The following is a 21,515-nucleotide window of genomic DNA, read 5'->3' on the forward strand; positions in this document are numbered from 1 at the left end:
CATCCAGGAAAACCTGGGTTAACATATTTCATATTTTCATTTCTTTTTTAACAAAATGCATTCATACAGCTTGCTCAGTCATGTAAAAAAAAAAAAAAAAGGAAAATTGCCTGTTCTTGCTTTGAAATCTGCTGCACCTCTGTCGGGAAACATTTGGTGGTACACTAAATTTGCCTTCACCAAGACGAAGTGCTGTATCGAAATCAGCAGCAGCAGCAGCTTTGCGTACAATACGTTTGTTTTTAACTGCTTTGCTGCCTTTTGACTCCATTGCAAACTTGGATTTCTTTCTTGGCCTTTTTATTTCTTTTTAAATATCGCTGACTGATACCGTATTCCAATTGCTGAGGGTGATACCGCTGTCAAGTTTTTTGTAATCTTTTTTTTTTTTATTGTACACATATATATATCAAACGGAATATACAGCACTGTACATTTTCCACATTTATGTTTGATCTTTCCAGCGACGCAAAATAACTCTTTTAGCTGTTGCAACTGCCAGCACAATCCAATTAAATATTTTCCACTCCACCCTTCCTTCAGAATGATCTTTGTGTAAAAGACACAGTGCCGGGTCAGCGTTAGCTTTTATCCCAGTCACTGAGCTGATCGTTTCAAGAACCTTCATCCAAAAGACTGTTAAAACTGGGCAATCCCACAGCATATGTACCATATTTCCAACACTGTGTACATCTCCAACATGTTGGCGAGTCCCACTCTATACATTTTTAATGGAGTCCAGTACAACCTATGGTATTTTAAACTATATTAATTTAAGATGTGCTTCTTTCATGGGTCTATTTATATTAGCAGAGATTTTCCCAGGTCCTGCTCCCACGCTATTTTGACTCCAGCCAGGTTGGGGTTGTATTGAAAATTAATATATACCATAAGCTTGGTGGGGCTTATGCATACACTGATTTAAAACCTGAACTACTAAAGAAACCTGTGGCATTTTCAGACCGCTCCCTAACAAACCCCTTAGGCAGTAACGTAGCTGCAGGTACCTCCAGAAGTCAGTCCCAAGAACATTGTACTTATTTTGTATTAATTTGAATGTGTCAAAATGTCCTTCTGTCTATAAGTCTTTAATATAATGTATACCCCTTCTTTGCCAACTTCCCCAATTCACGCTTTTACCTCCTATCTTAATTTTAGGATTTTTCCATATAGGAGAATCTTGATGTACTCCAATTGAGTCTCTGAGCAATACATGTGTCTGTGCCCAGAATGAAACAGTATGAACTATAACAAAATTAGAACACATTTGCTTAGGCTGTTCCTGTTTCAAGTAATCAATTTTAGGGGAAAGGGTATTTGCATCTTCACATCAATATTTACCCAATCTGGTCTTTCATCCTGTCTTTCTCAAATAAGCTATTTGAGTTAAAGAGAAAGCAAAACCATAATATTTCAAGTTTGATCATTTAAAACCCCCTTTATTAACTGGGCTTTGTAATTTAGTGAGGACTAGCCATGATACACTGTGAAAAGTATTTGTTTAGTTTGCAGGAAAAAAAAGAGGTTCAATTGCTAAAGGGGTTGTAAGTAGTTAACTTGTGGTGCACATACCATTTTTATTACACTGATTTACCCCAGATTGACTTAGACCAATTTATCTTGTATCCAGATATCACAGAAAACGATTCCACTAAGCTAAGCAACAATGGAATTGACCTATGGGACCCCATCAATCTGTACCTTATCTGTATTATGATATTCTGTGATATTTTCTAATGTGATAACCTGTAATGTGATATTTTCTAATGTTTTGTACTATGATATTTTGTAACAGTTGTAAGTCACACTGGATAAGGGGGTCTGCTAATAAATAAATAAATAAATAATCATCATCATGATGATGATGAATACATCATCTGCATATAGCATTATTTTGTGTTCCTGGGCCCTCACAGAAATGCCCCTTATGTTTTTGCAAGATCATATAGCTTCCGCTAAAGGCTCCAAGGCCAGTATAAATGAGGAGGGATAAAGGGCAGCCCTTACCCAGTGAGAAAACAGTTTGAAAGAGAGGGACAAATCCAAAAGTATCCAGTGTGTGATGGAGATCACCTTTACTGCGTCCAAGGACATTACTGCTACTGGGTCATCTAGGTCCCTGACCTCCCATACAAACTCTGCTAACCTTTGTAGATTGAGGCATTTCTCCCTGTGACAAAGCCTACCTGGTCTGGTTTAACCAACATATGTATAATTTTATTTAGTCTTATAGCAATAACCTTGGTTAAAATTGTATAATCTACATTCAGTAGAGAAATCAGCCTGTAGCTTCTGCATTCCATAATGTCTTTTCCAGGTTTTGGTATAAGTGTTGTTATTGCACTCTATCCCATACTTCATTGTAAATCACAGGATTGGGGAAAGAATGTCTCGGAACTACTGGTAAAATTCACTAGGCAGACCGTCTTCCCCTGGTGCCTTCCCTGTTGACATTGATTTTATTGCCTCTGTAATCTCCCCTTTCTGTTATTTTTTGTTTTAAAAAAGTATCTTTGTTCTACATTAAGTTTTGGTAATTGTGAGGCACAGATGGGCAGGCTGTTTCCACCAAGAGCGTGCCTTTAGACCATAGCGAGACACTGTCAATAGGTGATCGTGGCTCAACGCGGGCTGAAAAACCATGCTGTTGACCCAGGCTGGCAGAGGGCACGTGCAGAAGACCCAATGGAAGGGTCTGAGAAGCTGCTGCCATCAAGCCAAGAAGTTTCTGGAACTTCACTACCACGAGCACCCTGTTGAGCTAAATAGCTCAAACAGACGGCTATTCTCTGCACTCTGCCATCCGACAGAGCAGACTTCATGGACCTGGAGTCTAAACCACACCTAGATAGGAGGCTGTCTGAGAAGGTGTGAGCTGGCTCTTTGTCTGATACATCACAAAGCCCGACTGAGTCACAACAGGGCCATGATAGCTTCCATGCACTTCGAAAAGGCACAGGGAGCTAAAGAGGCCAAATAGAAAGACCCAGAACTTCTTGTTTCCTGAAAGGCAAACTGCAGGTACATTATGTGCACTGATTTTTTGTGGATGAGGAAATAGACGTCTTTGAGGTCCACCATTTTGAACCTCCTTCGGCTCTGATACAGGCTGACCTGTGAGGTCAAGGATAGGCCACCATCTTGCTTGGGCACTAGGAAGTACCTGGAGTAGAACCCTTCCTCCAACTGGAGGGGGTGTATCATACAAATAGATTGCTTTTGCAGCAGAGCTGCTACCTCCCGAGACACCACCACCGCATCTTGCAGGTCCATAACTGATGTTGGAGAGGTGGTAGGCTTGTCCTCAAAATGGACTGCCTTGTCTCATCTTCAGTAGGCTAGGGCACTTGCAAAACTGCAGTGGCCCTCTGGATCAGTGGCATAAGCTCTGCTGAGAAGGAGAGCTTAACCGCAGGGGATGTGCTCTCAGACAGGAACACCAGCTCCTGTTCGTCCACCTCCTCAGGAGGTGGCGAGGGAGAGCACGCCATCCTGCTGCGAACCTGCACTCATAGCCCCCTGGGACCCCTAGGGGACAGGCAGAGCAGATTGCGGCGAATGCTCATGCACTAATTCTGCGAGCACCGTTCCTTTGCAATTCACCAGTGCCTCCTTGGCATGCTCTGACCTAGGCAGGAAGAGCATCTGTCGTGCTTGTCTTCAACAGGCAGAATGGCCTTGCAGGTCTCGCAGGGATATAACCCAGGCATTATGCAGGTAGCAATGCAGTGTACAGCATTACTGTACATGTGCTGCCTCAGCTGCTTAAAGTACACTAATTGGGCTGTTGAGCAGGTCAGAACTGGGATGGTACCACGACAGTTCGGTACTGTTTCATTGACTTTAGCACCAAGGTGGTAACCTCAGTCCTGGTTCAGTACAGGGAACGGAGCGGGTCAGTGACCTTGGTTCCAGTACAGTACCGGTCTACCAGTCCGCAGTTACCATTGTACAGAGATGCCCACCCGTGCATGCTACTTGCAAAGCCACTCAGACAGTACTTACACAAGACTGAGGGAAGCCTGCTTGTTAGAATGAACAGCTGACTGGAACCGGGTCAATACGGTACAGTTTATTCAGCACCGTAACAGTGTGGTAACCTTGGAACCAGTCCGCTGAGTTTGGAGTTACCGTGGGTAGCAATGTACAGGGATGCCCACCTGTGCAAGCTACTGGCAAAACCAGTCAGTACCTACACGAGACTGAGGAAAGCCTGCTTGTTAGTAAATGGACAGCCCTCGTAATGGTGATGCGAAAGCTGTTGCCAAAACGGCATTAAGAAGCAGCCTATTGGTCTGGCACAGTGCTGGTGAGCCCAGCAGCTGCTCTCACTACACGTGTGCCGTAGCACGCAATGCAGACAAGCCTGCGCATAGTCTCTGTGAAAACAGAAATATGAGGAAAGAAATTGATCTCATACAATAATTACTTAAATTATACAAACCGTCTTAACCGTCTTGTAATATTGGCCAGTCAAAACGAGAATAACTCCAGCCGGAGCTATTGCAGCATGGTGGGAGAGCACAAAGGGTTAGTGGACTCAAGCTGGCAGTTTCATGTGGCACAAGGCTGCAGAAGGATGTAACAAACAGGCTGTAAATTACAAATGCATGTAATTAGTAAAACTAATACAGCAATTACTTGTAATATCACATATAATGTGTAAAACACAATAAATTGGAAAATCTATAACAGAAAAAGTAACAAGTACTTCTCTGAATACTCTCGAATGTCAGTTCTTGAAAGGCAAAATGGAGCCGAGATCTGTGCGTGCAGTCCTTTATACCCTTGGGGGTGGGGGCATGACTGCGTCAGAGGCTCAGCTTTGACATATTTATTCAGGTTTCGGGTCTTTAGGAGGTAAATACCCTTTGTATGTAAGTACATTTGTAAGTACATTTTGTACTTGAACCCTCTGCTTTATTACTGGTGGCAAAACAGAATTAAGAATTTTAAGCACAAAAATAGTTGGAAACAGTTTTTGTATTTACATAAATGTGTCAGCAAAATACAACATGTGAACAAAACATTTAATGCAACTTTAATAATGAGAACTTTAACAGCAGCATTGTTTCGGGAAATACATTTTAAGCAAAAGAATAAACTACTTTGGCACAGTTTACTGTAGCTTTATTGGTGCATTGTTAAAAAAAAAAAATACAAAATTCTAAAAAATAAAATAAAGTTCCAAATGAGCAGTATTTAGGAAATATGTACAACTACAAAGAGAACAAAACATTACTGCTTCTACTAAAAAGACTAGCCCACAGATGTACCAATTTCAAATTAGCATGGCGTTTATTCGTTGTTTAGATACAGATCAAAAAAAATATGACTTACTTCTTAGAAATCAGCTAACATTTCACCATACTAGTATTTGTATCCCAAGCAAAAGTTACAGGCCTAGATTTAAAGTTAAGTTCTCAAAGTTAGGTGTGCCTTAAGTTTACGGTTTCAATGTGCCAGAAAATAAGGGGTATATTGAGAAACAGCTTTATAGAAAGGGAAAGCAGATTAATCCAACTCTGAACTGTATTCTTCAAATCAGGAGTAAAGTCACAAAAAACTTCCTAAAAACACTAGAAAAAAAATACTTCATACATTTTGAAAAAGCCAGATTTATGAATAAAACCATGGAATCTATTTCCTAAAATCTTTTTTTTTTTTTTTTTTTACTGTAAAATGGACCATGACAGCAGTTGGCCTGTATGCAATAATTTTTATGTTGAAAAATACAGCCATTGGTTTTCTAGTCTTTCAACCATATGTACCAAAATCTGTATTACTGTACATGCAAGGCTTTGGAGAAAGGGTTACACAGGCAGGGTTAGAAACTCACGCTCGCCAGCGGCTAATTAAATCTGATGCGGACTAGTTGATGTCTGTGTCTCAGTAGTCCTCTGGGCAAGTACTTAAAACCTTGCTAACAATTTCATCCCGAGGGCTACAGTGAAACATACGGTCTTTAAATTAGGACTTTAGTGAAGACCGCATGTGTACGTGAGTACATTAATTATTGTAGATAGTAATTCAAGCCAAACAGCATTTTTGTAAACAGCAACACGTAAAATATACAACAAAATAAACATCTTATTTGTGTCATCGGTGTCAATTTCAGGCGAAGCTTCATAGTTGGCAAGGTGACTCAGCTGAGAGATTTTTTTCTCCATCATCCCATCTGGTGCTGTCAGTTTCTCACCACACAGTACAGTAGTTGCTCAGTAACAAGGTGCAAACAGGCGACTGATCGATCTGTATGTACATTTACAAAGGTGCTTTGTTAAAAAAAAAAAATCTAAATTTATAACAGTGTATTTTTTCAGCAATATAAAATCTAAGCCTATTTTTAGGGACCCCAACTGTTGTTGTTGATTCCAACTTAGGCACTTCACATAAGGACTAGCAAGTTTCAAAAGGTACTAGTCCTTTGGACTAGTACCAAAATATTGTTAGTTTCTAACCCTGCACAGGTGTAACACAGATTTAAAACATTTTAATATAAAATAGACTTGGTTTAAAACTTTCAAATATCTATTTTGTTTTGAATGTCAAATATGGGCCTATAATAGGGTGCAACCACAACAGTGAAAAAGGTCTTGAAATAAAATCTGTAATTAAAAAAACAAAAACATAACAGTTCTGTTGCTGCGATATTCAACAGTGGTGACAGTTTCCTCTGCTTTTTCAAACAGGTTGCAGTCTAGTTTTCAGGCAAAGACTCGCCACCTTTCTGCTGCTTTTCAGATTCCTCTTCAGTTTGTTCTTTTCCAGCACTGGTAATACACAAAGGGAGACTCATTTTCACAGGGTGGTTGTGCTAAAACACTTCGGACAAGACCTTAGGTCTTTATCTATAGAGGCCATACAAATCACTTAGCTGCTTCTCACTGTTGCAGTGAAAAACCAAATAAGACATATGATCGTGCAACAGCTCATGTTCAGTCCAGCAGTAAATAGTTTTTTGGTATCAGTTTTTGGGCCAGAACTTAAAATGGAATGATGTTTATTTGACAGAGAGGGTAATGGGCCTGTAAGGTTTTGTTGGCCACCCACCATATGTAAATGTATAAAATTATAAAATGGATCAAACGTTTCCTTTAATCTGGTTGGTCAATATGTGGTCCCTAATCTCTGGCAAAAGGACCTTGAATGGTATTGTTAACTATGTTTAATCGCCGTTCCAAATCAATCTGTCGGAAAATGTAAATAATTTATGCACTAAACAGAATATTGAAGAAGATGTTTGTATTCATCAGCAACTAAAACTAGAAAAAAAAAAAAAAAAAAAACACTTTAAATTGTTAATTTAATAGCAACAGAATCCCTCTGGCATTTAACCCTTTGCGGTCCTATGTCGGACCTGGTCTGACATCGCAATTTTCCCTTTCCGGTCCAATGTCGGACCCTGTCCGACATCATCAAAAACACGCAGAAAACAGGTCTCTAGTCGTTTTTTCTCCGGAAAAAGCCGACAAAACCATTCAATGGCCGAGTGAGACTGATAGGAGCCGAGAGAAGCCGAAAAAAAGGGTGTATCTCATGAATACTGATAGAACCGACACCACATAGATAACACTGACATAAACAAACAAGACAACTGCTTCGGCATCCAGCGCTCAAAGAACATCAGACATTTGCAGAGCTTTTTTTAGATGTCATAGTAATAAAATAACGACTTGGATCGCATTATTGAGGAGTTTGGTGATAAAACAAGTGATCAAGAGATGATTTATCGGTATGTACCATTAAGAGGCATTTGAAAAATATAGCGAACAAGGGGTGGGGCGGGGTTGGAGATGCAGTACTGAGTGTCCTGTTGATATGCAGTACCTTTTAAACCTGTTTTACTGTAAAAAAAAAAAAAACAAAAAAAAAACTTTTAAACAGCGTGTCTAAAATAAACGGCGCGTGTGAAAATAAATTGGACCCGACGCGCCTGACATGTGCTGAATAAATGGACCGCTAAGGGTTAATGGCACGAGGTGGGCCTTACCAGACGGTAAAGCCCCCTTCGGAATCGACTGTTTAAATATTAGCCATACCTGTCCACAGAGGCCCCTATGCATATTCACTGCTTTCATGGGCAGGAAACAAATGTATTTGGGCAGTTAGAGAAAAAACACAAAGTGATTTCAGTAATGTCTAATTGCTCTATTGACAGATATAAATGAAAGTAGAGATTTAGCTTTATAATAAAAATTGTGTGCCCACCCTTTGCTTTCTTTACAGCTTTGTCATTTTTTTTTTGTATTTTGAAACCAGTTCCTGGCATTTGTCTGGAGTTATTTTTGCCCATTCTCCAACACTAACAACTTTGAGTCCTGCAATCAAATTTGGTTTCCTTTTTGCAACAGCAGCCTTCAAGTCAATCCACAACATCAATGGGATTCAAGGGGACTGAGATGGCCAATCCATAACTGTAATCTTCCTTGTTTTCCCCAGATATTCCTCTGTAGACTTAGCAGAATGCTTAGTTATTATCCTGCTAGAATACAAACTTCCATCCAATAAGCCTTCTAGCACTGAGTAACAAATGAGTGCAAAATGTCCTGATATTTTGCAGCATTCATTGCTCCTTCTACAATACAAAGGTCGCCAGAGGAAGAAAAGCAAGCCCATACCATCACACAAGCGCCGCCATTTTTCACACTGGGCATGATTAACTTTTCTTTAAATTCTTCTCCTCTCTTCCTCCAAACATGTTGTTGCTTTCTTGGTGAAAAAAAGTTATATTTTAGATTCGTCTGACCATAAAATTTGGATGAAGAAAAATCAGGCTTCAAGTATTCAATGGAAAACTTAAAATCGCTTTCTTTTATGTATTGTTTGCATCTTGGTTTTCACTCATGGACATTCATCTTGTTAAGCTATTGCTGAATTGTTCACTCGTGAATTTCTTGACTATCTTCTCTCAACTCTTGTGTCAAATCTTTTGCAGTAATCCAAGGCTTTTGCCGGGCTGCTTGAATGATTTTTCTTCCATATGTTGCAAAAATATTTCTTGGTCTTCCACACTTGGAGCTAGTTGCAGTAGTTCCTGCTCTCCTGTGTTTGTCAATAGCCCACAGAGTGCTTTTCAGTAAACCGAGTGTTTCTGATATTTTTCTGGTAGTTTCTCATTTTTCACTTAGTTGTATCACTGCCATTTTGAGATTGTTGCTGTACTCTTTAGTTTTAACCACTTTTTGCTGCTTTTCTGAATCAAATTTCCAATTTATTTTTCAGCACTTAAAATATGTATTTATTCTACAATTATCAGGTGCTGGTTTTCAGTCATGATATCAATAATTAGTAACGAATGGGTTTCATACGAAATATGTTGATTGCGATTGCCCAAATACTTGTCAATGAACAAAATTAGTTTTTGTATGTTATTTTTCATTTGATGCATGTTGTTATGGCTTAATGTGTTCTTTTATTATAAAGCTGAATCTCTTCTTTAATTTATATCTTTCAATAGAACAATTAGAAATTATAGAAATCACTTTTTGTGGTTTCTCATTTAACTGCTCAAATACTTTTGTCTGCGACTGTATATAAAACAGGCAAGTGGCGCAAACCTGGTGCCTCACCTGCTCTGTTCTGCATTGCCAGGCTCCTTGCCAGTGGTCTCTTCTTTATCTTGGTCCTGCTGGGATACATTTCTCTCTCCAGCACAAACATCTCCATTCATTCCCTTGGTGTCTTAACAAAAACAGGGATTTCAAAATAAATACAGAATTAAAAAATTTAAAAAATCACAAGATGTTACAATAATGAAATGGGAATAGGGTGGGGTTGGCAGACACATTAAGTGTTTCTAGCACTAGCATTTTTTTTTTTTTTTTTTTTTTTTAACTCCTGTAACAATAGAAGTTGTTTTATCCCAATTAACCCCATATTGCATTGAACTCAGTATACTGGGGGTGTTGCATTAATATTATTTTGTACACACAGGCTGGATAACCTTTAAAGTACCTGTGCTTAGTTCTTTGGCTTGCTCTGCTTTCTTGATGGCCCCTTTCTTGGCTTCCTCGTGCTGCCTCTGCTCTGCAAGGGACTTGTTCAGCACTTGAGTGATGACAGAATCACCCTCACCAACAAGGAACATGGTTTTAAACTTGTTGTACAGCATAGTGGCTTTGTCCATGATATCCTGGCTGGCTTTGAACCTACGGATCTATCAGATACAGACAGACACCAAAACAAATTTAGTTTTAGACATGGCTGCCATGTATGGATTTTCTTAACCTTTTGCAGTCCATTGTCGGACCTGGTCCGACATTGCAATTATTCCTATCCGGTCCATTGTCGGACCCTGTCCGACATCATCAAAAAAACGCAAAAAACGGGTTTCTAGTCATTTTTTCTCCGGAAAAAGCAGAGAAAAACATTCAATGGCTAAGTGGGAGCAACAGAAGCCGAGAAAAGCCGATAAAAAAAAGGCGTATCTCATGAATAGTCATACATGCCCCTGGCATTACATAGGGGCGGTCATAAGGAAACAAGCTGAATGGTACTGTATCAGCGCACAGAGACTATCGCGGACATTTGCAGAGCTTTTTTGAGATGTTATAGTAATAAAATAAATGACTTGGTTTGCATTATTGAGGAGTTTGGTGATAAAACGAGTGATCAGGAGATGATCTATCGGTATGTACGACTGTTATTATTATTATTATTTATTTCTTAGCATATGTGAAAGCGATAGCGAACGAAAGGGTGGGGCAGGGCTGGAGATGCCTTGTGAGTGCTTTGTTGATATGTAGGGCCTTTTAAACCCGTTTGACTGTGAAAAAAAAATACTTTTAAACAGCGCGTCTAAAATTAACTGCGCGTGTGAAAATAAATTGGACCTGACGCACACTTAATAAATGGACTGCAAAGGGTTAATGCAATCTACCTAATCCTCAACTTATTTCTTAAATGAACAGGATTCTAACAGTTCATGAAACAGTCTCAAATGGTTTAAGATATCTCAAATCATGGTACAGCGTCTTTGTTTTTACAGTAATTACAACTTGTACAGGAATGCTTTCCCATTAAATGAGCAGATAACAGTTTTTGTAATGACTATACCTCTTGGTCAAATATCATGGTTTTAAAGTGTCACATTTGAGCAGTCCCATCTAAAGCCAAACCTTTTTGAGAGTTGCAATAAGTTCGCTGTGCTTTTGCAGATGTTGAGTTGTAACCTGGAGTGTTCCAAGCTCATCCAACGCCTCAATGCACTTTTTCACATCCTGAAATTGAAAGACATTCATTTCACAACCACCTACAACTGTACACCACTACTAAACATGAACAACTGTGATGCCACTGGGAGACATTAACCATATAATATGGTCATGTCCATACCCAGAAGAATTACCAGTGAAATTGCCCAGCAGCGGCTTTAAGATGGAACAATCAGGGCTGTATCCAAGATGCATTAAAGCAAACTGGTCAGTAAAGAGTTCAGTTGACATATGGGCTTCAATGTTTCAAAGAGACGTGTGCAAACAAGTCTCCCGAAATTCCATGTGCAGGTATCAGTCATCACTGTCAACACTGTGTAACAAATTTTTTATTTTTTTTTGGTTCCTAGGTAGTAAGTGTTATTTCCTAATTGCTTATGCCTCAAAAGTATAGAAAATGGCTATTATTCCCCACAAACTGCTTTTGTGACCAGGACAGTGATATTTTGAAATTTACCTATTTCCAATGAGAAAACGGGCGAATTTGTGTCTTTTCGTTCACATAAAAAGTCAGAAAAAAACATATGAATCCAAATTAACATGTATTTATACTAAAGTAATACAAAAATGACTACAAAAGATTTAGAAGTAAGTCGTTTTTCGAGATTTACGATTATACTGTAAATCACTTTCACGAATCAGCCCCCAAATGTAGTCTCCCATCATGTTCTCGTTATACTGTCCTTGGTAGCGGCGTTCAAAGTCCAGTATATCCTGGTGGAAGCGCTCGCCTTGCTCCTCCGAGTACGCTCCCATGTTCTCCTTGAATTTATCAAGATGAGCATCAAGGATGTGGACTTTGAGGGACATCCTACAGCCCATTGTGCCGTAGTTCTTCACCAGAGTCTCAACCAGCTCCACATAGTTTTCAGCCTTGTGATTGCCCAGGAAGCCCCGAACCACTGCGACAAAGCTGTTCCAAGCCGCTTTCTCCTTACTAGTGAGCTTCTTGGGGAATTCATTGCACGCCAGGATCTTCTTTATCTGTGGTCCGACGAAGACACCGGCTTTGACCTTTGCCTCAGACAGCTTAGGGAAGAAGTCTTGAAGGTACTTGAAGGCTGCCGACTCCTTATCTAGAGCTCTGACAAATTGTTTCATAAGGCCCAATTTGATGTGCAATGGTGGCATCAGCACCTTCCAGGGGTCCACCATTGGCTCCCACTTGACGTTGTTCCTCCCCACAGAGAACTCTGTCCGCTGTGGCCATTCCCCCCTGTGGTAGTGCGCCTTGGTGTCCCTGCTGTCCCAAAGGCAAAGATAGCAGGGAAACTTGGTAAAACCGCCTTGGAGACCCATCAGGAATGCCACCATTTTGAAGTCTCCTATGACCTCCCAGCCGTACTCATCATACTTCAAGGCGTCCAGCAAGGTCTTGATGCTGTTGTAATCCTCTTTGAGGGGCACCAAGTGAGCCAGGGGAAGAGACGAGTACTTGTTACCATTATGGAGCAGCACGGCTTTGAGGCTCCTGGATGAGCTGTCAATGAAGGACAGTATAACGAGAACATGATGGGAGACTACATTTGGGGGCTGATTCGTGAAAGTGATTTACAGTATAATCGTAAATCTCAAAAAACTACTCACTTCTAAATCTTTTGTAGTCATTTTTGTATTACTTTAGTATAAATACATGTTAATTTGGATTCATATGTTGTTTTTTTCTGACTTTATATGAACGAAAAGACACAAATTCGCCCGTTTTCTCATTGGAAATAGGTAAATTTCAAAACATCACTGTCCTGGTCACAAAAGCAAAGTTTGTGGGGAATAATAGCCATTTTCTATACTTTTGAGGCATAAGCAATTAGGAAATAACACTTACTACCCAGGAACAAAAATTGTGTTACATAGTGTAATCAGACAACAACTGTCACAACTTACTGGGCTGTCTATCTTCAGTGAAATTTTGATTTCTCCATGTAACCTCTGAAGCCTTGATTCCGTTGATAAATCTAGAGGGGGTTAAATATATGAAAAAAATAATAATAAAAATGGTTCCAGATATCAGATTCATTAGATTTATTGAAGAATGGATAAAAAAATTGATCAGCCACACCAAGTTGCTACTGCTTAAAAAAAAAAAAAAAAAAAAAAAAGTGAGATCAATGAACTCAAAAGGAAATAGGGATCTAGATTCCTGGATTAAACTATACATATCTAAGGGGTTATATTGCTGAATTTCCTTGGGAAATGGTACATCGGTGTCAGTTTTAACATTCCTTCAGCAATAGCATCAGTATCACCGACATACTGGTTAAATATCAGTATGTACAACAAAAAGAAACAACTTTTAAAATCAACTAACATACCAAGGATTATGCAGCAAACCTCACCTTTTTTCTTTTCCACTTTCTTTTCTTCTGGCTTCTTTCCATCATCTTTGCTTTGCCTTTTATAAAGGAATTGGAAAAAATAAACATTCATAGCTAGTCAGCAATACAAACTGCGACAGACACAGTACAGTAGAAACTAAGTTTACCTTGGTTTTATTGTAATGTTACACCAATAATATTACCACTTAGTGGCAGAACACCATTTACACAGTATTTCAATGAAAGTAACATACAAGTTAACTACCTGCCTTTAACATTCATGTGATATCTTGTAACAACTGTAAGTCACCCTGGATAAGGGTCTGCTGAGAAATAAATAATGATAATAATAATAATAATAATAATAATAATAATAATAATAATAATAATAATAATAATAATAATAATAATATTGACTGACCATCAGTCAAGAAATAAAACACTTTACATAAAAAAGCTCAACACTTAAGAGATTGTTTAGGACAGTAGTGTGGAGTAGTGGTTAGGGCTCTGGACTTGACTGGAGGGTTGTGGGTTCAAACCCAGGTGGGGGACACTGCTGCTGTACCCTTGAGCTAGGTACTTTATCTAGATTGCTCAGTAAAAACCCAACTGTATAAATGGGTAATTGTATGTAAAAATAATGTGATATCTTGTAACAATTGTAAGTCGCCCTGGATAAGGGCATCTGCTAAGAAATAAATACAAATAAATAATTCAACTTGCTTGAATAAGCTAGGCTGCTAGAGTGCATTTCATCAAATTAAAAGAAAGGCCTTTTCAATACACACTTCTGGAAGTGGAAGAACATACTCACTCTGAAGCCTTCTGCTCTTCCATTTTACGTCTCCTTTCATCCCTTTCCATCTCCAACATATCTTGCTGTGCTTTCAGGATGTTGTGCCTTTTGGCATCATTCTTGTTCTTCTGTTACATTTAAGAAAGGGAAGGTTAGTTACCTACAGTAATAAGATTAGTCCATCCCCATCTGTCTGATAAAAAAGAAAGTATAACTAACTATTTACTGTCAAAAAGGTCTTCTACAAACATACAATAGTTAAAAAAGTGCAATATGAATGCATTAAAATCTCTGTGATATACACAAAAGCTATATTACTCACCCTATAGTCTCTCTGCAGACACTTCTAGCTGTATAGGAAACACATATGGCACTCAAACAAACAGACTAGTAAACTAATATTAGAATTGTGCCCATAACACTATTTTCATTGGAACAGTTGGTTATTATGGGACCACTGGTTTCAAAGACCCAATTAGCACTTACCTACTATTACCTGAGGTACTGTAATACAAGATTTGTGCTAATCAAGGTCTGTGAAATCAGCCAGTTATGACAAGTCTTTCTATACATTTCCTGAGAAGAGTTAACATATAACCCGTCACTAATTTATGAACACCACAATGCCGTTACCTCTCCGTCATCTTCCGAGTCGGACGAGGATCCTCCCTTGGCATTTTTTCTCCGTTTGACCTCTGGTTCTTTCATGCTTTCTTTCTCCCCAGTCTCTACGGGCTTTTCCCCATCCTTTCTCTTCCTCCCATCCTTTTTTTTGTCTTCCTCTTCAGATTTCTGTGGCTTTGTAGGTTTCTCCTCCAACCCTCGCTTCCTCCTTTTCTCTGGTTCACTCAAATCCCTTCAGAATAACAAGGAATTAAATCCTTACAACTGTTTTCTTTCAGGAAATATGAAAGGGAAGGAACTCCCTGGCCCACCAATTAAATTAGCACTGGAACGAACAATTGTGCAGGTATAATAATGTTTAAACTATCAATCAGAAATAATTTTTGGCTTATTGGAATTATGGGATCAATTACTTTAACTCTTTGCGGTCCATTTATTCAGCGCGTCAGGTCCAATTTATTTTCACACGCGCAGTTTATTTTAGACATGCTGTTTAAAAGTATTTTTTTCCACAGTAAAACAGGTTTAAAAGGCACTGCATATCAACAGGACACTAAGTACTGCATCTCCAGCCTCGCCCCACCCCGTTTGCTGTATTTTTCACATACCTCTTCATAGTCATGCATACTAAATCACTCGTTTTATCACCAAACTCCTCAATAATGTGATCCAAGTCATTATTTTATTACTATAACATCTCAAAAAGCTCTGCAAATGTCTGTGATATTCTTTGAGCGCTGGATGGAGAAGCAGCTATCTTGTTTGTTTATGTCCATGTTATCTCTGTGGTGCCGGGGCTATGTGTATTGCTCAGATAGGCCACCTTTTTTTTTTTTCTTTTTTTTCGGCTTCTCACGGCTCCGATCGGTCTCACTCAGCCACTGAATGGTTTTCTCTGCTTTTCCCGGAGAAAAAAACGACTAGAGACCTGTGTTTTACGTCTTTTTGATGATGTCGGACAGGGTCCGACATTGGACCGGAAAGGGAAAATTGTAATATTGGACCTGGTTCCAACATAAGACCGCAAAAGGGTTAAAATGTAGATTATTATTTTATAGAATACATCCTTTCGCCAATTCTAAATATTCCCTTATGGCTTTAGAGGCCAAGCTATCTGGAAAAACAGCATTGTACTAATCTTGTGGTCATGCATCCCCTTGGATCTTTCCCTGCACAGGTGCATATTAACATGAAGGGACAATTTGCCATGTTACATAGCATCTGCCACAAGCAAGGTCTCGCATGCTTGGCACAATGGTGATCAAAATTCAAACTTTTGCACACATTGTTCTCCATGTGCTGAAGGTACAAAAGAAATATTTACATATACTTACATCTCACTCCCAGAGGTAGGAGGAAGAGGAGGAGACAGCAGCTTTTCTGCTTTAGGTTTCCTGCCTCGTCGTTTGGGAGTCACAACCTCAGCAACTACAAAATTAAATACAATTTTGGTGCGTGTTACTAAACAATGCTTAAAATGTAAACAATGTGTGGCAGCATAGCAGAATTACCATAACTAGGCATGAAACCACACCATTTAGTACAAAGAAACAAATTGTATGGTTGATTTAGATATTTGACGTAAACAAACCACACTGCAATTTAGTTAGCACCACCCTGCCATACATGGAAATGAAACACAAAATAAATTAAGTAAAGCAAATGTATCAGTCACCACGTCTTACCTGGTGGGCTTAATACAGGGCTGGCAATAACTTCATCCTTTTCAGATTCTGGTTCTACTTCCAAAATCTAAATAGCACAATTAAAAAAGAAAAGAAAATGTAAAACGGTTGTGACAATATCAACTGAATTTTTTGCCGTTCATTCATTTTTCAGGATTTGCAGTTGGTAAATATTATATGGCTAGGACTCAGATGTGGGTCTCAAATTCTTATGCCAAGTTCCAATTTAACGAGACACTTGCTAAATGGATATCATTTTACTGACATCAAAAGAATACATCTGTTTACCAAACATCAAGACAATAACTACTGTCTCTACAATAACTACAGGACAAACTTACAAATGTTCTTCTGCTATTCCTAATCTATATTAATGACTTAGATTCTGGTATAGTAAGCAAACTTGTTAAATTTGCAGATGACACGAAAATAGGAGTGGAAAACACCATTGCAGCAGCCATGGTCATTCAAAATGATCTAGACAGCATTCAGAACTGGGCAGACACATGGCAAATGCCACTTAGAGAAAAGTGTAAGGTAATGCACACAGGCAATAAAAATGTGCATTATAAATCATATGGGAGATCCTGAAATTGAAGAAGGAATCTATGAAAAAGACCTAGGAGTTTATGTTGACTCAAATGTCTTCATCTAGACAATGTGGGGAAGCTATAAAAAAGGCTAACAAGCTGCTCGGATATATAGTGAAAAGTGTTGAATTTAAATCAAGGGAAGTATTGTTAAAACTTTACAATGCATTAGTAAGACCTCATCTAGAATATTGTGTTCAGTTCTGGTCACCTCGCTACAAAAACGACATTGCTGATCTAGAAAGAGTGCAAAGAAGAGCGACCAGAATTATTCCGGGTTTAAAAGGCAAGAATTGAATCTATTCAGTCTTGAACAAAGACTACATGGTGATCTGATTCAAGCATTCAAAATTCTAAAAGGTATTGATAATGTCGACCCAGGAGACTTTTTTGACCTGAAAAAAGAAACAAGGACCAGGGGTCACAAATGGAGATTTGATAAAGGGGCATTCAGAACAGAAGATAGGAGGCACTTTTTTTTTTTTTTTTTTTTTTTTTACACAGAGAATGATGAGTGTCTGGAATGAACTCCTTTGTAATGTTGTTGAAGCCGACACCCTGGGATCCTTCAAGAAGCTGCTTGATGAGATTCTGGGATCAATAAGCTACTAACAACCAAACGAGCAAGATGGGCCGAGTGGCCTCCTCTCGTTTGTAAACTCTTATTTTCTTATATAGTCAGCCTAGTCAAAACAAAAAAGGCATCGAAACTGATGTAAAATAATTATTCAGTGGTTTCTTTACCTTTTTCTTTCTTCCTCTTTTGGCTTTCACTGGAGTCTCAGGTGCACCTTTCTTGGCAGTGTCCTTAATGAACAGAAATTACAAGTTAACTTAATGCTTCTTGTACCGGGTTTGAACATTGTGAACATATAAAAAAATATCAACTCAAGAAAGCAAATATATACTATATTTATACTAGTTAATATAAAATGGCTGTTTGTAATTGTAATTTAATTATAGTACTAAAACTGGTACATGCACGTGTACAACACTACATGTAAGTCTATGAAAGACAAATACAGTGCTACCCTGTTATAATGCAACCTGTTATAGTGTGGAATCGGTTATAACAAGGTACGGTTATGGCTCCCATTTCCCCCATAATGTAATTTGAGACTCAAACGTTGGGTGAACATTCTAGATATACAGTACAAAGCATGGCAGACAGCAAATACGAAAATCTTGTAGCTCAGGCTAAACTTTGGTTTCGAGTACCTGCAAATTGTGGGTCTCCTTCCTTCATTTTCCACCGTACGCTACAATATTAATTTGGCTTGGGGGCATTGTAAATCATTTCGGGAACAAAAATGCCAATCTTCATTATAAGTAAGGGGGGGATCTACTTAAATCGCAGTGAATTTACATATTTTTCCTGGATAGGTTATGGAATAAAATGCATGCAACATCCCCCAGCAGTTGCTGCCGACATTCTCTGTGGTGTGAAGACTTGCCCATACACTGAATTGGTTGGAAGTGCTTTGCCAAGTTATACAGATGCGGAAATCGATTAGAAACCAGAACTTGGTTACCCAAGGGTATCTGGCATTCTTTAACCCTTTGCGGTCCTATGTCGGACCTGGTCCGACACTGCAATTATTCCTATCCAGTCAAAAAAATGCAAAAAAACGTGTTTCTAGTCGTTTTTTCTTTGGAAAAAGCCAAGAAAACCATTCAATGGCCGAGTTGGAACGACAGGAGCCGAGACAAGCCGAAAAAAAAGGGCGTATCTCATGAATAGTCATACTTGCCCCTGGCATCAGATGACAGCAGCCATAAGGAAACAAGCTGGCTGTTACTGAATCAGTGCACAGAGAATATCACGGACATTTGCAGAGCTTTTTTGTGATGTTATAGTAATAAAATAATGACTTGGATCGCATTATTGAGGAGTTTGGTGATAAAACGAGTGATCAGGAGATGATAGATCGGTATGTACGACTATTATTATTATTATTTATTTCTTGGCATATGTGAAAGCTATAGTGAACGAAAGGGTGGGGCGGGGCTGGAGATGCCTAATGAGTGCTTTGTTGATATGCAGGGCCTTTTAAACCTGTTTGACTGTGGAAAAAAATACTTTTAAACAGTGCGTCTAAAATTAACTGCACGTGTGAAAATAAATTGGACCTGACGCGCCTGACACGCACTTAATAAATGGACTGCAAAGGGTTAATAAAGGCCATATATGCAGCATGTTTGTTGTCATATTTGTCCCATCCAGGAATTTATTTTTATTAGTTCCGAGTCATAAGAAAGAAACGTGCCAATTCGGCATTTTTCCGGTGATTTTTGGCTGTAGAAATTCACTAAAAATCATTTTTTTTTCTTTTTAAATGTAATAGTTGCCAATTAGTTTTTTTGTTATTTTCTCCCCAATTTAGTAGTGTCCAAAAAAAATAAATAAATAAAAAAAAAAAAACACCACCAGGAAGTGAACATCAGCTTTCCTCTATCCATCGATATGTGTTTCAAGTCTGTACTGCAAAGTACAGTGGCCCTGTAAGACATCAAAACTAAGTGCTTCTTTTAATTGTGTTTACACAATCGCGGTCTGTCACACAGCTAACTGAGTGGTAACCAGGAAATGCATACACAGAGAGGACAGATGAGGTGAAATGATGAAAGCGCTGTTTATTATAAATAAAAGGTTTAAACAAACAGAAAACAGGACACAGCACTTTACGCCAAAATAAAGAGACAAACAAAACGGATTAACACTAAACAAAACAGTGGACGGACAGACAAACTAACACGCCGAGTCCAACAAACTTATATTTACTTTTTCCTTAGTTTTACTTTTTAGTTTCTCCTTCTCCACACTCGTTCTCCACTCACCGAACACACAACCCCGAGTGAGTAAAACGTGCATCTATATATACTGTTGTGCTGGGATTCAATTACTAATTAATTATTCACTTGAATCCCAGCACGTGAATTAATTACGTGCAACCTCGTGCTCACATATTAAATACTTTAAATGCACGTGAAGTGATGTGCAATCCTCGTGCTTAGATACAACTATACATTTTAAATAACTTGTGCTGCACACAGCCATTTATATTCCGTGCAGCCAACTACAATACACCAACATTAACACACGCACGCAACATACAACACAGAAATGCACACAGGGGCGGGGCACATTGCCACACGGTCCTAGAAGCCCACTTCAGTATGATCATGTTAACACAATCCCGGTCCTTAAAGGGTTAAAAAGTAAAAATCAGGTTGTTTGAAAAGCTGGGTGGCTGTGCTAGATCATACCTGTAGTAATGATTTAACTTGGCTACAACCAACAGGAATACTTTTAATCTGTGCTGACTTTGTTTGATTTACATTCAGTGTAGCAGCCTGTCGTAGCCTTTCGTTTTATGTGCGATTCTGAAGCTGACCGATCGTATTTTCTCCAAAGTCACATTACAAGATGTGCAAAACATTATACCTCCATCTGCATGTAAGTTTATATTGGAAATTTCTTGACACGATCCACAACCAAAATATACTTAGCTTTTTTTGCTTTGTCGTCCATTTTTAGTATTTTACCTCCAATGCTGAAAACTAGATTGTCGCAACTTATATCAAAATAACAATGCAACACTGGACTTTTTCCCACCTACCTACTGTTCTGTACAGGTCATAGAAATGCCAGTACAGATGCATCGATAGGCTGATTAAAACATTTTTGTCACGTGAACAGTAAACAAGAAAGTTAACTGCTTTGGGGTATATTTTTTTTTTAAATGTTATTTGTCTGAAAGGTCTTTTTTTTTTTTTTGCCCAAGTGCTATGCACACAGGACGACGAAGGAATAAATAAAAAAGCCTGTCTACAGAATTAAGATACGTAGTTTGTGTCACTTGCGGTGTGCGGTAGATCATTTAAATTATGTTTCTTCTTTTTTTGTTTCCTCTCTCCATACTAGTCCGGTATGCATTGGCCCCTAAAGGAGGTGAATTTAGCAGTGACCCCTCAATTTCCTGATTTTCGTGAAATCACAAGTTAAGTAGACCCCTAGTTATAAGGCGAAACAGAAGTAACTCCTAATTATGGACCCCGAAAACCACATTATAAAAACGGGGTAGCACTGTATATATAAACTTTTACTGCAGTATGAACACCAAGGCCAACACATGTTAAATGGCTGGCTAACATAATTAGGTGTATTCAATTTCCTTTCCAGACCAAGGCGTACTGAAGGAATTAACAGCCTGCAGTGTGTTGGAGCTATCAGAATGGTGGAGTTTTTTTTATTCTCGGTTCATAAACAGTTTATTTTCCATTCA

At 38.7% G+C, this 21,515-nt stretch overlaps 1 protein-coding gene across 3 annotated transcripts in view; it reads right to left on the bottom strand.

Annotated features, from left to right (window-relative positions):
- Window positions 1-4,965: 4,965 nt before the first annotated feature.
- LOC117409464 (PC4 and SFRS1-interacting protein-like) overlaps window positions 4,966-21,515 on the bottom strand; it is a 35,902-nt gene continuing 19,352 nt past the window's right edge. For all 3 annotated transcript variants that reach the window (XM_059001972.1, XM_059001967.1, XM_059001975.1), the window contains 11 exons: window positions 17,974-18,036; window positions 16,640-16,706; window positions 16,289-16,382; window positions 14,964-15,186; window positions 14,349-14,458; window positions 13,553-13,608; window positions 13,101-13,171; window positions 11,121-11,222; window positions 9,958-10,159; window positions 9,573-9,684; window positions 4,966-6,773 (listed from right to left, as the gene is read on the bottom strand). In XM_059001972.1, the coding sequence (XP_058857955.1) occupies window positions 6,701-6,773; window positions 9,573-9,684; window positions 9,958-10,159; window positions 11,121-11,222; window positions 13,101-13,171; window positions 13,553-13,608; window positions 14,349-14,458; window positions 14,964-15,186; window positions 16,289-16,382; window positions 16,640-16,706; window positions 17,974-18,036 (1,173 nt within the window). In that variant the 3' untranslated portion in view covers window positions 4,966-6,700. The remainder of the gene's footprint in view (window positions 6,774-9,572; window positions 9,685-9,957; window positions 10,160-11,120; window positions 11,223-13,100; window positions 13,172-13,552; window positions 13,609-14,348; window positions 14,459-14,963; window positions 15,187-16,288; window positions 16,383-16,639; window positions 16,707-17,973; window positions 18,037-21,515) is intronic.

This window comes from Acipenser ruthenus, chromosome 2 (genome assembly GCF_902713425.1).
Source record: "Acipenser ruthenus chromosome 2, fAciRut3.2 maternal haplotype, whole genome shotgun sequence".
NCBI lineage: Eukaryota > Metazoa > Chordata > Actinopteri > Acipenseriformes > Acipenseridae > Acipenser > Acipenser ruthenus.